Source organism: Limulus polyphemus, unplaced genomic scaffold (genome assembly GCF_000517525.1).
Source record: "Limulus polyphemus unplaced genomic scaffold, Limulus_polyphemus-2.1.2 Scaffold2389, whole genome shotgun sequence".
In the NCBI taxonomy this organism is placed as follows: domain Eukaryota; kingdom Metazoa; phylum Arthropoda; class Merostomata; order Xiphosura; family Limulidae; genus Limulus; species Limulus polyphemus.
The window spans coordinates 132,334-155,506 of NW_013667999.1; the positions used below are offsets into that span (position 1 = coordinate 132,334).

The 23,173-nt window shown below is 35.0% G+C and overlaps 2 protein-coding genes across 2 annotated transcripts; one reads left to right on the forward strand and one right to left on the reverse strand.

Moving 5' to 3' along the window:
• Nucleotides 1–4,131: 4,131 nt before the first annotated feature.
• Nucleotides 4,132–5,317, reverse strand: LOC106466829 (lectin L6-like). Its single transcript, XM_013927131.2, has one exon. It carries the CDS (start codon nucleotides 5,279–5,281, stop codon nucleotides 4,556–4,558), a length of 726 nt encoding a protein of 241 aa, XP_013782585.1. The 5' UTR covers nucleotides 5,282–5,317; the 3' UTR covers nucleotides 4,132–4,555.
• Nucleotides 5,318–19,230: 13,913 nt separating this feature from the next.
• LOC106466826 (lectin L6-like) lies at nucleotides 19,231–20,347 on the forward strand. Its single transcript, XM_013927127.2, has one exon. It carries the CDS (start codon nucleotides 19,271–19,273, stop codon nucleotides 19,988–19,990), a length of 720 nt encoding a protein of 239 aa, XP_013782581.1. The 5' UTR covers nucleotides 19,231–19,270; the 3' UTR covers nucleotides 19,991–20,347.
• Nucleotides 20,348–23,173: the final 2,826 nt, after the last annotated feature.

Genomic DNA, 23,173 nt, shown 5'->3' on the forward strand with positions numbered 1-23,173 from the left:
GTCATTATAATGATAATGGAGTAGGTTTGGAACTATTCCGTTAGATGGCTTCAACGTGCAACTGCATATTCAGTACTTGTCATTACAATGATAATGGAGTAGGTTTGGAACTATTCCGTTAGATGGCTTCAACGTGCAACTGCATATTCAGTACTTGTCATTACAATGATAATGGAGTAGGTTTGGAACTATTCCGTTAGATGGCTTCAACGTGCAACTGCATATTACAAATGTTGTCTTCATCAAGCTTTACAACGAGGTAAAAGGCAAAATATGAGTAGTATACAATATCCCAACCGACAGAAGATTTAAAGAAACAAAGAACAAAATTATGTGTGCAAAAAACGAGCTGATAAAACGATAGGATCAGTGTTTATTTTTCTACGAAGGAAGGTAGATCGTGATAGATCAGAAAGCGCTTTGACATTGCGAACTGTGTATGATAATGTATTAAGTAATTTAACCGTGTTATTTTAAAATGCCCAATTTCATACTCTAGGCAAGAACTGGCACGAGAACAAGCAACATCTCAACTTTGGCCAGCAATCAGGTCCAAAAGACTGACCATTCGTAATTTTGATGAAATAGTGAGGTTAGCCTAAGTTACAAAAAAGGTGTGAACAGCATGGTCGAATGTATGAAGGTGTGGCATTAGACAAATATGAAACTTATTTTGCTGGAGTAAAAACAAAGAAGAGTCGAATTTTTGTTTTTACAATGTACTCGTATTTAGTTGAATTGTTGTTTTTACAGTGTAACCGTATTTTCCTGATTTTTTTTACAATGTATCAGTATTTAGTTAAATTTCTGTTTTTACAATGTACCCGTTTTTGTTGATTTTTTTAACAATGTATCTGTATTTAGTTCCCACATCTGACCAGATCATTGATGACAACGCTGGTGTTAGTGTTTTTTTGTTTTAGAGCAAAGCCACATTGGGTTATTTGCTGTGTCCACCGCGGAGAATCGAACCTCTAATTTTAGAGGTCCGTAAACTTACCACTGTCCCACCGGATGATTACTGTAAGTGAAATGTCCTTACAGTGCGCCCCCCCCCAGTGGCACAGCGGTATGTCTGCGGACTTACAACGCTAGAAACCGGGTTTCGATACCCGTGGTGAGCAGAGCACAGATAGTCCATTGTGTAGCTTTGTGCTTAAGAAAATAAATAAACAAACCTTACAGTGCAAGGAATGATGATATCACAAATTTTTTTGTAAGCTATCTTAAATTAGATGAGCATGTCATGTCGCAACTAGATCAAAACCGTCAGTACCACTTCCAAATTGAAGGGCAACTTTTGTGCTCCAAAAATTAAAAACTACATCTATTGAAAGAAATGATGAATTTGTGCTATGGTAATAAAACAAGGCCCACTTCCATAAAGACTATTTTAGATCTGCTGTTCTACAGGAGCACTTGAACAAAAGACTGATGAACAGTAACATATGTAATTGTAAAAAACGCCCATATAAATTGTAAAACACAAAATGTGAAACCGCCAATTTGTATGTATCTCTCCATGGATCCAATGAACCTCCATACCAAATTTGGTGAAGATCCATCTACAGGTGGTGAGGTAGGGATAAAAAATGCCCATAAAAACCACAAACACAAAACTGAAAATTTGTATGTACCCAATGAACCTCCATACTCATTTTGGTGAGGATCCATCCACACACTGCAAAGTAGTTATATGGACATACAACATTCAACAGACAGTACTATTACACAGATATAACGTACAGTTCACAAAGACAAAGCCCCGGCATGACCAGGTAGTTAGGGTGCTCGACTCGCAATCTGTGAGTCGTGGGTTCAAATCCCTGTCACACCAAACATGCTTGCCTATTCAGCCGTGGGAGTGTTATAATGTGACGGTCAATCCCATTATTCTTTGGTAAAAAGAGTAGCCCAAGATTTGGCGGTGGATGGTATTGACTAGCTGCCTTCCCTCTAGTCTTTCACTCCTAAATTAGGGACGGCTAGCGCAGATAGCCCTCGTGTAGCTTTGCGCGAAATTAGAAAACAAAATTAACACGTTATATCTAAATATGAATACTTTAACGCCGTACAATCTTACGTAACATTATAGTTTTACTATTAACATTTAAACATTATAGTTTTACTATTAACATTTAAACATTATAGTTTTACTATTAACATTTAAACATTATAGTTTTACTATTAACATTTAAACATTATAGTTTTACTATTAACATTTAAACATTATAGTATCTTACAATTAACATTTAAACATTATAGTTTTACTGTTAACATTTAAACATTATAGTATCTTACAATTAACATTTAAACATTATAGTTTTGCTATTAACATTTAAACATTATAGTTTTACTATTAACATTTAAACATTATAGTATCTTACAATTAACATTTAAACATTATAGTTTTGCTATTAACATTTAAACATTATAGTTTTACTATTAACATTTAAACATTATAGTATCTTACAATAAACATTTCAAGACTATAAGAGTCTCACCATTATTACCTGAACACCATAATATTTTATTAATAATAATTCTATTATTGTAATATCTTACAACGAGCAAGTTAACACTGTAGTATCTTTCATTGGATATTTTTGCCTTTTAGATTTATTATCGTATTACATGATATTCGTTAGATTTTTTTCCTTAACATAATATTTCGTATTTTTAGCCGCGACATAACGGGTGATAGAATGGCTCCGAGTTTTTTGGGTTTTTTTCAAGTGCAAACTTTTAGCTCATGGCTCCATCTATACCGATTTGAGATCTAATTACAGCCGCGGCTAGTTGAGGATTCCCCCTTATTTATATTTATAGCAAAGGTACCAAGGCTAATTGTCGTCCTCCCTTATTTTGAACTACTGACTAGAGGGAAGACAGCCAATAAGCAGCACTCTACCACCCACCATCTATGCTAAAGAAGTGACTGTTACTCTTATAACGCATGCACAACTTAAAGCGCGGAAAATATTTTATGGTATCGCCCGAATTTGAACCCGGTTCGACAGCTCCGAAATTCAGAATTTTACGTAAGATCTTCCAAATGTTGCCGAGTAAAAAAAAAATATTACCAAACTTTTATAAAAAAAATCATGTTATACAACTTCAATCCTTTTTCTTTTTTTTTGTAATATTTTGTTTTCCGATAACGCTGAATAACGTTACTTAGCCACTCGAGCTGATTTATTTCTTTTAGGCCTATACTTGTAGAATTTTGTTTAAATATGCAAAGCTGCACAATGAAATATCTGTACTGTGCAACGAGTCCTGCAACGTGGCGTTATAAGCCCTCAAGCTTACTGTTGAGCCACCGAAATTTCTAGAAAACTTTTACTTTAGCAGGCCTGTACCTGTCTTACTTCAAGCTCTTTATACTTAGGAAAACTTTAAGATATTGCACAGTTCTCCAAACATCGCACTGCATTCCATTCCATTCAAAATTTTAACGTGAAATTAATTAAATATTGTCGCTATTCAAATAATTTGTTTTCTAGACGTCAGAAGAGACTAGAGCAAGTTTGTGATTGTAGTGAATTGAAATCCCTTTGTTGGTTTACCTGATTTACATTTTCACATGAGATTTATAGAAACAGTTGAATACATTCAGCATGACATCACCAGTGGTTTGTGTTTTTGAAAACATCCCTTTCCAGTTCAGTTAAAGAAATTCGAGCTATCGCTCCTTTATGTTTCACCTATCAGTAAATAAACTTGTTTCTGTATTTGTTGTTAAACGCAAATGCACACTATGGGCTATCTGTGCTGTGCTCATCACAGATATATTTTAGTGTTATAAGCCTTCAGAGTTACTGCTGAGCCAGTGGGGAGCAACAGGAAGGAAGTTTTCTTTCGTTTATTGTTAAACACAAAGTTATAAATTGGGCTATCTGTGCTGTGCCTATCACGGATGTCAAAACTCTTTTTTTTCGAGTTTTCAGGCTTACTGCTGAGCCATTGGGGAGCAAACGAAAAAGAACCATTTTTTTTTTCTCACAAAAAAAAAGTCATCTCTTGTCAGTCGTGATTGAATTAGTTTGTTTTAAAACGAGAAAGTTGTAGTTATTGCAGAGAATTGTTTATCAGGTTCATTAGTATTACAGTAATGACTCAATACAAAAGTCAATCAAACACATTTTATTGGTGTTAACAAAAACCAGTTTATTAACCACAGATTATCTGAAAATAATCTTAATTAATTATACAGACGTAGATAAAATACTAAGAAATAGTAACTAAAGCATTCTACAGACTTTTAACACAAACTCCTGTTCTCAAACACTGAATTATAATTATAACTAATTAGTTAATAATGAAAAACTTCAAACTGAGTTATTTTTATAATGCTGGTTAGTTAAGTAATGCAAATCTGTATACTATCATTGAATAAAAAGACCAATTAAAATGATGAAATAAAACCATTTTTCCACACAAAAAAAAAAGACAAAAACAAAATGAAGCAATAGAAAATATTCATATGGTGATGAAGCATTTATAGCTTGGTAGGTCAACGAGATGACCATACTGCAAACTCTCCAAAGACATCTTAATTTGAACGATAGATGTTGTCTGCAGAATTGACCCCCAGAATGGTGTCTCCACTAGCATCACATTGCTTCAGTCTTCCGTTTATCTTCAACCATTGACCATAGCAAGGCTTAGGGCAACGGTAAATCTCGTCATTACTATTTACCCCGAAAACTTCCCAACTGCCGGACCCGGTGACGTGCTTTAGGCTTCCCGGAATCCTTTCCCAGGTACCGCTTCCGTCTACTGGGCGACGAAAGATTGCGTTGGCGCTGTTGACCCCATAGACCAGATCAAGACCACCATCTACCTGTTTCAAACGTCCACTCACTTGGCTCCACTCTCCATTACAAGGCTTAGGACATTTGTAAATTAAGTCATTCGAGTTAACACCCCAGATGTAGCCGTAACCTGAAGCGCTGACATGTTTCAGCTTACCTCTGACACGAACCCAAGTTCCGCTCCCATCTACCGGTCGCTTGTAGATATCATCGTTTCGATTCACTCCCCAAACCTCATGGTCATCAGCGTCGACCTGCTTCAACGATCCGGGTACCAGAGTCCACTTGCTGTGGGAGCAAGGTTGTTCACAGAAGTAGATTTGATGGTTACGGTTGACTCCCCACATAAACCTGGGTGAGGCTGAGATGTGTATAAGTTTACCAGAAATTTGACTCCATTGTGCCGCACTCGGAGATGCAGCTACCAAGCTCAGAATCAGCACTAAGATAACTCTCTGAGTCATTTTGGCGTCAAATGATGCGACTGTGTTGTGTCATCCAGAAAGAAATCTTTTATTACCAAGCATGGCCACTCCCAACATCTGTGACGTTTAATAAACCGGAAATATAACATCACTTACCATTGGCTCTCAAAATGATGATGATTCTATTCCAGTTGACCTCTAATCAATACATTTCAACAGAATGAAGGTCAACAAAACCTACAACCTAATGAGCACACACAAATAAAATACGCTAATTTCTGAACTGAGATTGTGTAGTGAAGATACAGCATTGTATTTATTTAAAGTGCCTGTATAGTCTGTATACATACATTACAACACTAGATAAAAAAAATGTTTGTAATTTACTATACTATGTTTTTCTATAATTTTATTTTACATTATCTGAAAAGCTAGTAAAGTTATTTACCATATATACACTAGGCCTAGAAAGAAAGACAAGTTTTCATCTAAATATTAAATGTTAGACTCGTTTTATGAAAATGGTCACATTGAAACTGAGTTTTCTATATTTATACATTACAGTTGGGTCTAAATTTACATGACGAAAACCCATGTTTGTATTTTGTTTAATAATTCTCATCTTTAAAAAGAACAGAGCACATAAAGATGTTTTTCAACTTGTCTCATTGTTGATTAACCGTAACCGTTGTTTCATTCATGAGTAAATTCAATCATTGTTTCGTTGGTTGATTAGCTGTAATCAATGTTTCAATGCTGATTAACAGTGCCATTGTTTCATAATTTATTGTTTGTTTTGAAGTTAAGCACAAAGCTACACAATGGGCTATCTGTGCTCTGCCCACCACGGGTATCGAAACTCGGTTTCTAGTGTTATAAGTCCGCAGACATACCGCCGTGCCAGTGGGGGGCCCATAATTTATTAACTATAGTCGTTGCTTCATTGTTGATTAACTCTAATAATTGTTTCATTATTGACTAACTTCAATCATTCTTTCATTGGTTGGTTAACTGTAATAATTGTTTCATTATTGACTAACTTCAAACATTCTTTCATTGGTTGGTTAACTGTAATCATTGTTTCATTATTGACTAACTTCAAACATTCTTTCATTGGTTGGTTAACTGTAATCATTGTTTCATTATTGACTAACTTCAAACATTCTTTCGTTGGTTGGTTAACTGTAATCATTGTTTCATTATTGACTAACTTCAATCATTCTTTCATTGGTTCGTTAACTGTAATAATTGTTTCATTATTGACTAACTTCAAACATTCTTTCATTGGTTGGTTAACTGTAATCATTGTTTCATTATTGACTAACTTCAATCATTCTTTCATTGGTTGGTTAACTGTAATCATTGTTTCATTATTGACTAACTTCAATCATTCTTTCATTGGTTGGTTAACTGTAATCATTGTTTCATTATTGACTAACTTTTTGTAGTGGATCTACGGTACGCCACCTAGTGGTTCGAATCAAATAACATCTCAAGACGAATGACGAAAATCATTCTAAAGTCTATAAAAATGGAGTAACAAATTGTTAGGGTAAAAAGAATTCGAATCATAATATCAAAGTTTTGTAAGAAGCTCGTTTGCTCTCGCTTCTCGGCCAATCAAAGATAAACCAAAAATACATATATATTTTGTATTTCTTTGTTTGTTGCTAAGCGCAAATCTACACAATGGAATATTTGTATTTTGCCTATCACGGGTATCGAAACCCGGTTTTAAGCGTTATAAGACTACAGACGTTCCGCTGTGCCATTGAGAGTCGTATTTCATGTAACTTACTAAATTTAATCAAGGTTTAAATGTTTATTGAAAAAGTTTGTTTGTATGTCTATGTATAGATAGGTAAAAGTTAGTTGTTATATCATCTTCTATCGGACCACATTCGCTCTGTGAGTGACATCACCTAGACATCTGTCTGATTATTCACATGTAAGTGGTCAACATTTGCTAGAAAGTGGTCAGTATCAACTGTCCAGAGTAGTGACTTGGCAGCCAGGTACACTGCGAGATTAACAAGTGCCATGGCCGCTTCTATATCACTTAAGAAACCTACCCTAAGTTTATTATGTACTTTTATCGGCACATACTTAGCTGGTGTCACCATAAGTTGACTGTCCTCCCTTTGGCTTGGCGCTATTAGATCTTTGGAGATAGAGACGTAGTAGCCATACCTTGCCTACAACCTCTGTATGTCTGATGAGCATTTAGGAAGAACTGAAAGTTTTTCCTATCATCCTTATATTGGCAGTTCACTGAATGTTGAGCAACTAGTCTATTATCAAAGTAGACGATTTAGCCCTTCTTTCCAGAGTAACATCTAGATGGAGGGATTAGCAGCATTTGACGTAACACAACTATCATGGAAGGCCCTAAGAAGTATTGTCTACGAACTGGTGTCCAGAGTAGTTGTATTGAGGTGTCAAGGTATTTTTGGTTGTGTAATGCTCAACAGAAGACAACATTTCCACGGCGAATGTACCCCGAGAGGGTGGTCTAAGGTACAACCACATCAGATGGCATTCTGAGCTTCTTCTTTGTCTGTGCTCTTGAATTCCATGGAGAGATATATCTCATTTACCCAAGAGAGACCTGTGATTGCAAGAATCAGGAGCTTATAAGCCAACACCAAAGAGATACATCGTAGATATTAGGGGCATGGGTTTTGTGTGTGTTCAAGGAATCCTAAATCTGAATGAATGTTAGGCCTCTGCTTCTGGACTACAGAGTAACAAGTTACCGAAGCTAGCTTCTCTTTGGGATCTATTCAGACCCACGAATTTCCACAGCACATGGTGGCAATGGCAGCTTTCATGTGGTGTCTCATGACAAGAGTGTATAAACTACACCATTCAATAACCACTTGATAATTATACAGTTATGATAGCTTTTGTTAGATATCTTACCTAGTACACCAACAGCTTGTATGACTGGAGAAGAAAATTAAGAGTTCAAAAACATGCATAAGTAGAAGGGTCAACACAACCCTTACCTTCTGAGATAACAATTGATTTGCTGGAGTGAGACTGTATAGGATGTATTTCAATAATTGCTCACACTGTCTAGTTGAGTAATCATGAGACAAATGTCTAGGATGGCTGGTATGGTAAGGAATTAAACCTAGAACACTTACAGTTAGTAGGACTGGAAAAGATTGCTAAAATTTGTAATACATCTTAAAGTAGAAAGGACTTAACAATCCTCATTTTCTTCGGGTATAACTTTGTGGTTGCTTTGGCAGAATGTTTATGTAAGAGACCACCTGTGATTACTTGTGTATGAAGTTGAAGCCCTTTTTTAACCACATGGGTTTTATTGATATCTCCTGTATTTTTTCTACTCACAATATAAATTTTTAGCTGAACAGCATGGATCTCAATGTAAATTTTGTAAATTGTATTTACTTTCTGCTTACATAAAAAGCGAGTCTTTTGAATCAATATTTCTATCGTTTTTGAGGTTTTTAGGATTCCAAAATTTTCTTGTGGGACACGGTTTTAATTTTAGAATTTAACTGCTCTTATTCTTGGTCAAAATATTTCATTGCTTATAAATCTAGTCAGTTTCAGTTTGTTTAATTATTTTTAATATATATATATATATATATATATATGCATTGATACTATACTTTTTGCCCCCAGTAGCAAAGTGGGGTGTCTGCGGACTTACAATGCTAGAAACCGGATTGTGTTATCATATGCTTTTCTGTTTTGTATTATCATATTGTACCTTATTAAAGGATTATGCTTATTTGTTTTGTGTTATAATATCGTACCTTATTAAAGGATTATGCTTATTTGTTTTGTGAGATCAAACAAGGTGACTGCATTAATTCTGAGCTGGTTAAGAAAAAATTGGGAAGTGTAAAAAACGATAAGTCTCATGGGCCAGATAATATCTCCCCAAGTGTTTTGAAGGAGGTTAAAGGTTGGACATGTGTGAGCCCCTCACTACTATTTTTTGTCAGTCCTTGAACAGAAGATTGGATTTTTGCTAATGTAACTCCTCTTTTGAAGGGAGGTGAAAAAATTGTCCCAGTAATTATAGACCCATTAGTCTTACATCAGTTGTGGGAAAAGGTTTGGAAAGTCTGTTAAAAGATGCTTTGCAATGTCATTTAACAAATTTTAGAATTTTATTGGATAGTCAACATGGTTTCACTAATGGAAAAACTTGCCTTACAAATCTTTCGACATTCTTTGAAATGGTTACTGCTTATGTAGATGAGGGTAAGGGTGTAGGTTTGATGTATCTGGATTTTCAGAAAGCACTTGACAAAGTGCCAAATAAAAGGTTTGTAAAAAATAGTTTTATAAGTGTGAGGGATAAGTTAACAAATTGGATAGAAGAGTGGCTGGATGGAAGAAAGCACAGGGTTGTTACAAATGTCTTAGAATATTTTCTCTTTTTTTTATTTACATCAATGGTATAGATGAAGGGATAGTCAATAAATTACTTAAATTTGCAGATGATATCTAGGTCTTGGGTGTTGCTATCTGTGAAGAGGATGCAACTGATTTACAAAATAATTTAGTGAGTTGGGCAATTAAATGGCAGGTGGGCGTTAATTATAATAAATGCAAGATAATGCATGTGGGTTATCATAATTTGAATTATAAGTATAATTTGGATGTGAATAACCTTAATAGTGTTATGAAGGAAAGGGATCTTGGTGTAATAGTCGATCAGTCTCTAAAGCCATCCAAGCAGTGTGCTATTGCTAGTGGTAGGGCAAATAGCATTTTAGGTTGTATCTATAGAAATATTGAAAACAAGTCTAAAGAGGTTATACTTTAATTGTACAGGTCACTGGTTAGGCCACATTTGGAATATTGTGTTCAGTCTTGGGCTCCTTACCTTAGGAAACACATTGAATTGTTGGAAAGGATTGAACAAGGGGTTACTAGAATGGTGCCTGGGATAGAAGGGTGTCATACGAAGAGAGACTGAAATCTCTCATATTGTTGTCTCTTGAAAAACAAAGATTTAGGGGTATCTGATTCATGTGTTTAAGATTGCAAAGGGAACTGAAAGTGTTGATGCATCATGTTTTTATATTTAACAATGAGAATAGTAAGACTAAGGGCCACAAATATAAATTTTGGCAAGGAAGGAGTCATCTTCAGCTAAAACAGTTTCGTTTTACTAACAGGGTGGCTGGTCTTTGGAATGGGTTGCCTTCAGATGTTGTAGAGGAAGTAAATTTAAGTGAGTTTAAGAAAAAGCTTGATAAGTATATAAATGAAAAGGACTGGGTTTAAGATATAATTTTCATTTTTACTTAATTTTTAATCATTTTAAATTAATTTAGAGGATGAAACAGCCGAGATGGACCAACAGGTCCCATGTTGTCCCAAAACGTTATGTTATGTTGTAAAGGATTATGCTTGTCTGTCTTGTGTTATCATATTGCACCTTGTTTAATGATTATACTTTTCTATTTTATGTTATTATATCACACCTTGTTAAAGTGTTATACTTGTCTGTTTGTCAACAAATCTACAACCACGATTACATAAGCTATGCTCCGTATAACAAATGCATTAAAAGCAAGTTACTGTTGTCGTTCCACATCTTTCATTGCCGCCATTGTGGAATTTTAATAAGTTAATAACTCAATGTGTTGGTTTTGACATATAGTCAGTTACTAAATATTAATGATCCAAAATACTTTGGGTGTTTCAAGAACATGTGACAAACCTTTACAATTAATGTTCATTATTATTCAGCAGAATAACTGGTTATTCATTTTAACTATGAATTTTGATTCCTAGCCAAAATGTGATGCCAAAGAACCATAATGTTTCTTGTATTCGCTTTTCCCGCTGCAGTAGACTATAGTTTCGCCTAGTTCACGGCTCGTCAGTAGTGCTTGGAAGTTGGAAGAGCGAACCAAGTAAATAAACTACTTAATATACACACATGATCAGGATTATTTGCAAATTAAAGTGGTTGATCCAAGTTATGTTTTTTCATTATGATCAGAAAATATAAATCATCCCTCTGTTGGCGAGTTTTACTTTAGACAAAAGCTTTGAGAAGTTCAGCCTTCTGCAGTTTTTTTGTTTTCCCTTCTTTGACTTCGTCATATACAACAAGTAGTCTGTAGGCTGCTTTGTTGTTGGATTGTTAATCCAGCCTCCGCAGCCTCTAATTGAACAAATAAACAACTCTAACTGTCTGACTGATCTTTGTAAGTCAAGAGGTATGTAAATTGTAAGTCAAACGACTTCATGATAACTGGTTAGTGCATGTGCATTTGATAAACTAAAAGACAACTGAAAATTAATTTTAAAAACTTTAAAATAAGTACTAAATACCTACCTAAAACTAAAAAAAAAATGCAATAAAATTATTTTCAAAGTATAAAATTCGCACAGACATTAAAGGTAATGAAACAACAGACTAAAACAAAAACGCTTTTAAGCCTAACAGTAACGCATGTACATTGTCATAGACCTAAGCCTAAATGTGTGTTTCGACAATCATGTCTTTTGGATAAATGAATTTTGAAAATTTATGATATTATTATTTCGTCCTAATATAACGCAACAAAAACTTAATCAAACGTTCTTAGTTATTCACTAAGTTGAATGGATAACACTTAATAAACTTGAGTATAACTTTTACGGTTGTAGGCCTTTTCTCTCTAGTTTCCATTAAACGGTATAATTACTGAAAATAAGAATTTTCATATATTACTAGAAACTATAAAAACCTACATTACTTTTATTTTTAAAGCAGGTCAACGGATTTTATATCGAATATCAAGTTTGTTGTAGATTCTTAATTACACAGTTAGTTTTATTAATTCTAAATCCAGTTATATTTAAATGTTATTAACCATTTTAAACTTTATGGTACGATAAACTGATCAACATCGACAAAAAACTACATACTCTGACGCTCACATTTCTTGAAAATAATGGTTTAAATATACTCTACGTATCACTCGAACCTATCATGTTTTCTATTATACAAATATCCCACACGTTTCTACCTTCTTATATTATTATAATATTTATTCTGAATTTTTCTTCAGTCTACGTATGTGCAGGTTTCACATAACACGTGGTCGAGAAGGCGTGATGTTCTTCTGGTTCTTTGTTTCTTTATTATTCTCGAGGAGATAATATCGTTTTTATCTGTGGGCGAGTACCTACAATACTGCAGTTGTGCAGAGATGTCAACAAAAATAGTACAGATGATATCTGGAGGTTACAACCTCACCTACGTTTAAATGAGAAGGTCAGTCACGTGATGGCGCTAGTAGCTCTTCATAAACACGACGTTTCTTGCGAAGTAAGGAACATTGGATCTAGTCAGTCTAGTAGAAATATTCATAGAATAGGCAGTCAGAGAGAACTATCGAGAATCCAATAAAAAGAAACTATCCATCGTTCTGTTATATCAGGAACACACATTGTATTCATGTTAAATTTGTCTTAATAGAAATGATTCATTCCATAATAAAGAACAATGCGAACGTAATTACATCAAGCATTAGTAAGACGTTTCGGAATCTTCAGAATTCCATCTTCAGTAAGCTAGAGATACAAAAATACACAATTGTAAATACATCAAAATGTGATATAAACTGTAATAAACAACAGTAAACAATTTGAATGCAATACAGTCATAACATTTCTAATTTATTAAACCTTCCAAAAGAGGCTGGTTTGTGGGGAAGAAAGGGATGTCAACAAAGAAACATTTTAACAGGCAGACCCTATGTGTCCTCACCCTTGATATCCCACAAATGACAGAAATAAAAGTGAAAGTTCATTTCATTTTTAACTTCGTGCCCAGCCTCTTTATTTCATACATTCTCACGACCTGTGTTTTTTGGAAATTTATTACTAGTTTGTTACAAATATCCTGATCGAATCCTCTGTAATTGTGTGAACGTATCCAATTGCTCATAAGTAAAATCAGTTTTACCTTGAAATACCACAGTTTATGGTATATTATTTGATAGGAACACTCATTACCAACAGGTATAAGTGTTGCTTTGTTTGTTGGTGGATTTCCAGTGAAAGTTTTATGAATGCACGGATTTGCTCCATAATTGAATTTCGTTGAACGAGCGCAGTGAATAAAAAGTATTTTATGTACATTTTTAATTATATCTAAGTGCTTAGATAAGATATGCTATCGCCATCTATTGGCACCAGTTCCAAATTCTTGGACATAAACTCAGCTAGAGTACTACAAATACAGGTTGTTTGGAACACTAACGTCCATTGCATAAATACACTCACTGTTTATAATAAATTGAAGTCTCTATCGTTTGAGGCCTGGTGGTTTAGGTCGCTCGACTCACAATCTGCCGGTCGCTGATTCGAATCCCTGTCACTCCAAAAATGCTTGCTCTTTCAGCTGTGAGGGCGTTATAACGTTCGGTCAATCCGGATATTCGTTGGTAAATGAGTAGCCCAAGAGCTGGCTATAGGTGTGTTGACTAGCTACTTCCCCTTTAGTCTATCACTGCTAAATTAGAAACGATTAGCGCAGATATCCCTCGTGTAGCTTTGCTCAAAATTCGAAATAAATCAGACCAAACTGTCTAAACCTGGATTTTAGCATGGTACGCCCTCAGACTTATCGCTGAACTGCTGAGGGCTAAACCAAACTAATAATTTGATACGTTGACTAAAAAATAACACATGCTTGGATTTATTTAATGTAAAACAATGAAATGATTTTCTTTGTTTAGCACAAAGCTTCAGAATGGGCTATATATACTCTGTCGACGACGGGAAATGAACCTTGGATTTTACTACTTACCCGCTACAGGGCACATTGAAATGAATAAGTTATTAAATATCGGAACAATAAAATACTTGCACAAGAAGAAATGGAATTTATGTGGATACTGTGTTTTATTAGTGGACTAGCCAAAGAATTAAACGTTTTTATACTGTAACTGCTTATTTCTAAAAGTAAAACTACACATCCAGTTGTTTTTTAATCGAATTTTCCTATGTTTAGCTTATGATTGGTAAAACCAAGTTGACAGACTATGAAGTCTAACCTTCAAGCTAAATTTAGATAGAACTAGGCTTGGCTGAGAAGAATGACTTCATAACCTTACGCTAGGCGATAAACAAGGTTAAGCAGATCTTTAAGTATTTCTATTCCTGCAGACAAGTTATGACTTTCGACGAACAGGACTTTTGGTGAGAACAGTAAATATTTTATACAGTGACTGTGGTAGCAGTAGCAATGTTGTTCATGGAGGATTCAAGTCTGACGTCAACTTGATTCGTGATACCTCTGCCGGGAACATTATGTATGCATATTTGGAGGTTCCATTTAACAGTAGTACTAACTGCAGGCAAATTAATAGAAGGATTCGAACATTCTGGAGGCGGTCAGAGAATATGTAAAATAATGTTTTAACAATCCCGTGTAAAAATGATGTTTTATCAATCTCGTATGACAGGGAATGAACCAGCCATATTCGCCGGTTTTCCTGGTACTCCAGTAGGACAGCGGTGAATCTACAGATTTGCATCGCTAAAATCTGGTGTTCGATTCCCCTCGGTGAAAACAGTAGATGGCCCAGTGTGTCTTTACTATAAAACAAAAACAACTGTTCTTGACGTTGTTTTCGAAATTAGTTTTTTTTTACTTAACACATATTGCAATACCAGTCAATCCATGCACTCTTTAACTTTTGTTTAAAACTTTATACTGTAACGATAGGAGGGAAACGTCTCTTTATTGTGTATTTACTGTTGCCCCACTATGTATATAGTCACAGAGAGAAATGATCACTTTAGGCTCTAATTTGTACCCGTCAGTAAATGTCTTTAGTCTCAGTTCGCTTGAAAGGATGTACTGATGTAACTATAGTATCCTGAGTAAATGTCTCTATTGTAACTTCTATTTTTTTCATTATATTTTTAACAAAGGAAACTTTGCTAATATTTAACAACAGTTATCACTATTTTTGCTCTCTGTGTTAACGGTACACAGCAATCAATCAATTAGTTTGTAAATGTCTTTAAGACACACGTTGAAAAATTACACCCAGCCCACAACTGTCTCTCGATATTTATCATAGGTATATCATGATAACACAGATATAAACGACTAAATACTTTATATGTCAGTGAAGGTAAGCCTAATTTATATATTAAACATACATACGTTGTGAGTGTATGGATTTGTTTGTTTGTTTTTGAATTTCGCGCAAAGCTACACGAGGGCTATCTACGCTAGCCGTCCCTAATTTAGCAGTGTAAGACTAGAGAGAAAGCAGCTAGTCATCACCAACTCTTGGGCTACTCTTTTACCAACGAATAGTGGGATTGACCGTCACATTATAACGCCCCCACTGCTGAAAGGGCGAGCATGTTTGGTGTGACAGGGATTCGAACCCGCGACCCTCAGATTGCGAGTCGAGTGCCTGGCCATGTGTATGGAATGTAAAATAAAAATTGTTCATATGAACTACCTCAAACATTTATTACTACATCAATAAAGTAAACGCGAATGCAACCTCAATCTTCATTGAGTGGATAAAACTGTAACACTTTATTCAGTGAATAAAACTGTAAACATTCTACTGAGTGAAAGAAATTTAGAGTAAAAAGAAAACTTATATCTGGTTATAATTGTTTGTTTGTTTGTAAATAAGCACAACGCTACACAATGGGCTATCTGTGCTCTACCCACCACGGGGATTCTAGCGTTGTAAGTCCGCAGACATACCGCTGTGCCACTGGGGGGCATATCTGGTTATAAACAAGTGTGGCTATTTCGTGCAAAGTTATTCTATAAAGTGGTAATATTACTTTCATCTGAAATAAATACATTTCTCAATCGACTATTTACAAGATTAATATTATGTTCCATGTAACCTTTGGCAAGAACACTGTCTTGTTCTTTTAGTTATTTAAAATCGTATTATCGTAACGGCATGAACTGATGAACTTGTTTGAGACAAGTGTATTTGTTGATGAAAATGAATTTTCTCTTATCCTACTTTCTGCTAAAATGTTGAAAGATTTATTTCTACATCACGTTCATCATTACATGTATTCGATTTGTTTTCAGCCATTATATTAGTATGCTCTTTTATGCATGTTAAGGGCCACCTAGTTGTTAATTAACTATACCTAGCAATGCATGTTAGGGACGACCTAGTGGTCAATTAACTATACCTAGCAATGCATGTTAGGGACGACCTAGTGGTTAATTAACTATACCTAGCAATGCATGTTAGGGACCACCTATTGGTTCATCAATTATACCTAGCAATGCATGTTAAGGACCATCTAGTGGTTCATCAACTATACCTAGCAATGCATGTTAGGGACGACCTAGTGGTTCATCAACTATACCTAGCAATGCATGTTAAGGACCACCTAATGGTTAATTAACTATACCTAACAATGCATGTTAAGGACCACCTACTGGTTAATTAACTATACCTAACAATGCATGTTAAGGACCATCTAGTGGTTCATCAACTATACCAACAATGCATGTTAGGGACCATCTAGTGGTTCATCAACTATACCTAGCAATGCATGTTAAGGACCACCTAGTGGTTAATTAACTATACCTATCAATGCATGTTAGGGACCACCTATTGGTTCATCAACTATACCTTGCAATGCATGTTAAGGACCACCTAGTGGTTAATTAACTATACCTATCAATGCATATTAAGGACCACCTAGTGGTGAATTAACTTTACCTAGCAATGCATGTTAGGGACCACCTAGTGGTTCATTAACTATACCAACAATGCATGTTAGGGACCAACTAGTGGTTCATTAACTATACCTAGCAATGCATGTTAAGGACCAACTAGTGGTTCATTAACTATACCTAGCAATGCATGTTAGGGACCACCTAGTGGTTCATTAACTATACCAACAATGCATGTTAAGGACCACCTAATGGTTTATTAACTATACCTAACAATGCATGTTAGGGACCATCTAGTGGTTTATCAACTATACCTAACAACGCATCTTAAGAACCACCTATTGTTTAACTAACTATACCTAGCAATGCATGATGAGTATTTGAAAATGATAAACTTAATTACATGATATTTTATATTTAAACCTTAAAATAAATGTAAGATACCTCCGAGTTTAATATATATATATATTTCAAATCAATATTTCAGTAAACTCTTTCCAAAAGCTTAAGCAATTGATTGGTGACAATTTTATCGTGTTTTCCAGTGTATGTTGCAGTATTATTGAAAGATGCTGCTTACAAATTTGCCCCACCCAATGGAACATTGGTATGTCTCCGAACTTATACCGCTAGAAACTGGGTTTCGATACCCGCGATGGGCTAAGCACAGATAGTTTTTTGCGCTTAATATAAAACTTTAAATGGTTCCATTTTAAATGTTTGCCATTTTTTATATTAAATAAAAAAATCCCTTAGAATGTTATTAACAAGTTATTTCAAAAGTTGGTTTTATTTTAAAATATTTAATTTTTTTTTTCATAGTCAGTACTTAAACATTTATTAGATGCTGGTCTATTCATAAGTAGGATGAACTAATGGACTAATGTACTAAAACACAAATAAAACTCTCAAAATGAAATTATAAACCAGCTCATGCACTTGAACGTTAATGTTTTACTCTAAATTTTATACGATTATGTTGACTACTGAGATTCTTCAAAAACGGGTTAACATTTTGAAACGTTTCGCTTTAGTTTTCAGCGCTCGAAATAGCGACTCAACGTGCGTGTGTTTGTTTCAACCTTGAGTTTTACATTACAGCTGCGACTAAACGTGCATGAACAAAATCATTTTTTTTTGTGTTTTGTTTAATAATTTCTATCTTGTTTGTTTTGTTTTTTGAATTTCGCGAAAAGCTACACGGGGGCTATCTGCGCTAGCCGTCCCTAATTTAGCAGTGTAAGACTAGAGGGAAGGCAGCTATTCATCACCACCCACCGCCAACTCTTGGGCTACCCTTTTACCAACGAATAGTGGGATTGACCGTCACATTATAACGTCCCCACGGCTGAAAGGGCGAGCATGTTTGGTGGGACTGGGATTCGAACCTGCAGAATGCGAGTCAATTTATATCGTAAAATCAGCAATACGATCCACGTCAGGTCCGGAAATAAATAAAATAGGATGAACGTTTTTAAGTAACAGATTTTACACCTTCACATTATTCGGTAAAAGTGGACTTCATCTTTCTAAAAAACTGCGAAGAAAAATGTATCTTACTTTAATTAACAATAAAACAATGATTCCAGTTATACGACTAGGAATGAAGTTAAAAACACGAAATGTTTAATTTTAAATATACAGTTTCAATGGTTTTACTGTTTCGACAAACTTTTTTCTTTTACAAACTAGTTAAATGATTTAACTTTTATATTTACTTTAAAAATCTAGACAATTTATATATTTTACTAAAACAAATATAAACATCATGAGTAATTTTGTTAGACTTACAGTAAAGTTAAAATAAACCGTAAGAAACACATAGTGGAGTAAATTGTTTGTTTGTTTGTTTGTTTGAAGTTAAGCAAAAGGATACACAATGGGTTATCTGTGCTCAGGTAACGAAACCCGGTTTCTAGCGTTGAAACACCTCAAACATACCACCGTATATCGCTTTAAATAAAGATGAAATATATATATTCACTAGAACATTTCACCTGAATAAAAATAAAAATGGCTGCCAATGATTTATTTTTTTTAGTTTTGAGTGTATTTGTGATCATTAGGGAGACATCTGGCGGTGACCTCCACTGTGTTGAAATGTATAGATTAGAAGTCAAGTTTTCCATACCATGTCGTTTTACAGACAAATGATACTGATAAGTAATATTTATATACTTTAAACGCCACATGTATACGTGCTGGGTGATATAAATAGGTCAGTTTCTCTTTCCAAACAACATTGAGCAACATCAAATGTCACGTGGGTATTGAGTAAAGGTCGTGACGGGTAATATAAAGAGACCAGATTCTTTCGAGACAACACAGTTGAACTGACTAACACCAGAATGACACAAAGAATTATCATCGTTCTGCTGAGTTTGTTAGCTGTGTCTCTGGCTGTAGAATGGCATCAAATCTCAGGCAAGCTTATGCACATTACAGCCACACCCAGGTTCCTTTGGGGAGTCAACAGTAACCATCAAATCTACAAGTGTAAACAACCTTGCTACGAAGGTAACTGGGACCAAGTATCGGGATCGTTGAAACAGGTCGACGGTGATGACCATGAGGTTTGGGGAGTGAATCAAAACGATGATATCTTCAAGCGACCGGTAGATGGGAGCGGAACTTGGGTTCATGTCAGTGGTAAGCTGAAACATGTCAGTGCTTCAGGTTACGGCTACATCTGGGGTGTTAACTCGAATGACGAAATCTACAAATGTCCTAAGCCTTGTAATGGAGAGTGGAGCCAAGTGAGTGGACGTTTGAAACAGGTGGATGGTGGTCGTGGTCTGGTCTATGGGGTCAACAGCGCCAACGCAATCTATCGTCGCCCAGTAGACGGAAGCGGTACCTGGGAAAGGATTCCGGGAAGCCTAAAGCACGTTACCGGGTCCGGCATTGACGAAGTTTTCGGGGTAAATATTAATGACGAGATTTACCGTTGCCCTAAGCCTTGTTCTGGCGAATGGTTGAAGATTAACGGAAGACTGAAGCAGTGTGATGCAAATGGATACACCATTCTGGGAGTCAATTCTTCAGACAACATCTATCGTTCAAATTAAGATGTCATTATAGAGTTTGCAGTATGGTCATCTCGTTGACCTACCAAACTATAAATTCTTTAGTAGTATGTGAAAACGTTTATTGCTTCATTTTTGGATAATTTTTAATGCTTTTATTTCATCACTATAATTTGTCCTTTTATTAAATAATGTAAAACAATGTTATATTACTTACTTAACTGAACGACACTCTGAAAATAGGTCAGTTTGAAGTTTTCCATAATTCAGAGTTTGATAGGAGTAGTTTGTGATCATATCTTGTTAAAAGTCTTTAGAATGCTTAATTATTATACTATTTCTTAGTATAATTATTTTAGATTATTTTCAGCTAATCTGCGGTTAATAAACTGATACCATGGTTAATTTTCACACAAAGTGAGTTTTGATTTATTTTTGTATTGAGTCATTCACATTATTATAATAGCAATGAAACTGGTAAGCATTTCTCTGCAATAACTACAACTGCGTCGTATCTCTTCCACTATTTATTTTTCAGATATACTATGTTTAGGGAATGTTGGTTTTCTGTCTTCTTTACAAAACAGAGAAAAGATAACCAGAAGTTCTTAAACTCAAGTTTGGAAAGAAGTTTTTACATAAAACACAAAATGCTGCTGATGACATGCTAAATGCATCCAATTTTTTGTGTAACTCTCATGTAAGGGGTTTGGGTTCACTACAATCACAGGCTTGCTCCAGTCTCCTCTCTCGTTTAATAAACAAATGAATTTATGATGGTTTAAATACTGAAATTTTAAAATTCATTTAACATAAAAATTTTGAATGGAATACAATACAATATTTGGAAAATTGCAACAAACTAAACGAATAATTGAAGATTGAGTAAAGTGTCTCAGCTTTATAGGTAATGGTGAAATATTTAAGGATCTTGGAAACTTTGGATTTGGAATTCTCAGCCACAGCAGCACCTTACTGAACACATGAACTAAAAGGCCTAGTCAGAAACCCTAAGCCGTATGTATAACTGTGCTAAGTGTTGAACTAAATACCAGAAGGAGGTTACCAGCAACCACTGTCACAAGGGTTATTGTCTGACTCTTTGATGAGCAGGTGGTTCGTGGACTCGATTCGCAATCTATGGATTCGAATCCCCGTTCCATCAAACATTCACGCCCTTTCAGCCATGGGGCATTATAATATGACAGTTAATCCTACTATTCATTTGTTAAAGCGTACCCCAAGAGTTATCGATAGGTGGTGATGATTGGCTGCCATCACTCTAGTCCTTCATTGATATTCATGTACTATTTGATCAGGTACACTAACCATTATTCCACACCTGGACAATATCCCTACTAAGATAGTTCAAATAACAGAAAAAGAAGGCTTAATCACGTGCCTTAAAAGTTACTCGACATCCTTAGTAAAAATTCTCATATCAAAAGGCTTAACCACATTCGCCAACAGTACTAACTATTGTCAATCAGTATGCTTTTCAAACTTCTCTGGGCCGTTTCTCTAATTGCTAAGTCTTGAGAATACAAAAGTAGGATCTGCATTTGGTGACTTTTTATCTCTGAAAGTTTTTGTGCGAGAAAAACATAATGCTCCTTTAAAACAAGGACAGTAGTCGAGTCAAGATGAACTTTGACCATTTCTTCTGAAAATGGAGAGTCATGTTTGCCAACTTTTGGTCTATAACGAACCTTGGGTTTGGCTGATGTGGGGTGTTTCGAAGGTCATCTCTCTCCCACCCTCCTAATTCTGTGGCTTCTACCTCACATGCCTTTTTGCTGGGTAGATGTTGATATTCAGCTGATAATTCCCTCTCCTCATCAATAGTCTTCCTTCCTGCACATTATTTTTCCCTCTCTCTTTTTCTGTAATATTACTGCTCACATCTGACCGCTGCTGCATATCCTCCTACAGTAACCATGATGGTAAATATACTAAACTGAAATGCCACAGTAAACACCTTAACACATCTTTCTAAATCAGATTGAAATAGGGATTCTTACTTTACATATAGGCATGCAAAACTGAAAGAAATAATTGTAGTAATAATAATATAATTAATAGAAATAAGAATAAGGTTCTAGTGAGATTCTTTTTTAAAATAGATTTTACAGAATGTTTGAAATTATAATACTGTTATCTAGGTTAAATAATGTTTTATCATGAAAGATGTGAATACATTGTGTAATGTGAACTGGTACCAAGCAGCTTTTTTATTAGTTTTAAGTGTGATGCAAAGTGGTATGCAAAAATCGTATGAAAACTTTTACAGGGTGGTGGTTTGGGGTTCATAACTTCCAGATTTCATGTCTGATTTTCATAAAATTACAAACGGTTTACTACTAAGAATACCCTAATGTGCTATAGAAATCTCACCAGGATTTGATTAGCCAATGTTTTTCCAGAAGAGCTCAAGCACTTACATGCTTTTATCAAAATGTTTGTATATTTTTGTTCGTATCTCCGAGAATACTTGAGTTACTATAACTATATTTCCTGTCCTGCTAGGGGAATGTATATGTTAACTATGTTCCAGATTTGTAAGAAATCTATTACAGGGAAATGTGTTAGTCTTTCACTGGTGCGAAGAAGGAGAAATATAAGAATTTCGGGCTTCTTTTGTCCTGCTATAAAACGATAAGTGATAAAGCGATTTCTTTGAAACGCAACCATACAAGAAATAGTAGAGTTTTTGACGAATAGTGGCGATTATACGGATGGTTGAAAACTCGAAACTTCTATTCATTTATAATATTCTAAAGTAGTTTATGGGGCTGTTCTGCGCCCAATGGATTACATAATTGATAGGTAATCTACAAAGGATCCTGAAAACCTGATATATATATATACATAATAGATACCAGAAGGCAATGGTGTCCACGAAGTGGCACCAGGGTCGATGACGTCATAGTTCCACAAAATGGCCCCAGAGGGTGTGTTAGTATGATGAGCGTGTAGATGAAACGTAGCGAAGCAGTGAAATGCTAGATATAGCTCAACGTGTCATTAACTATATAGTAACAATCAAGGTCTTGAAATTAATGTTGTATATGACTTATATAGCATAGTTTTTACAATTATCACAATTACAGTTTCTGCTATTTTAATGTTATCAACGTTATAGTTTTTGCTTATATATTTAAATACGATGGTTTTAAAGGCAGATGGTATGTATATAAGTGGACTGTGTTAATAAGTATAGTGTTT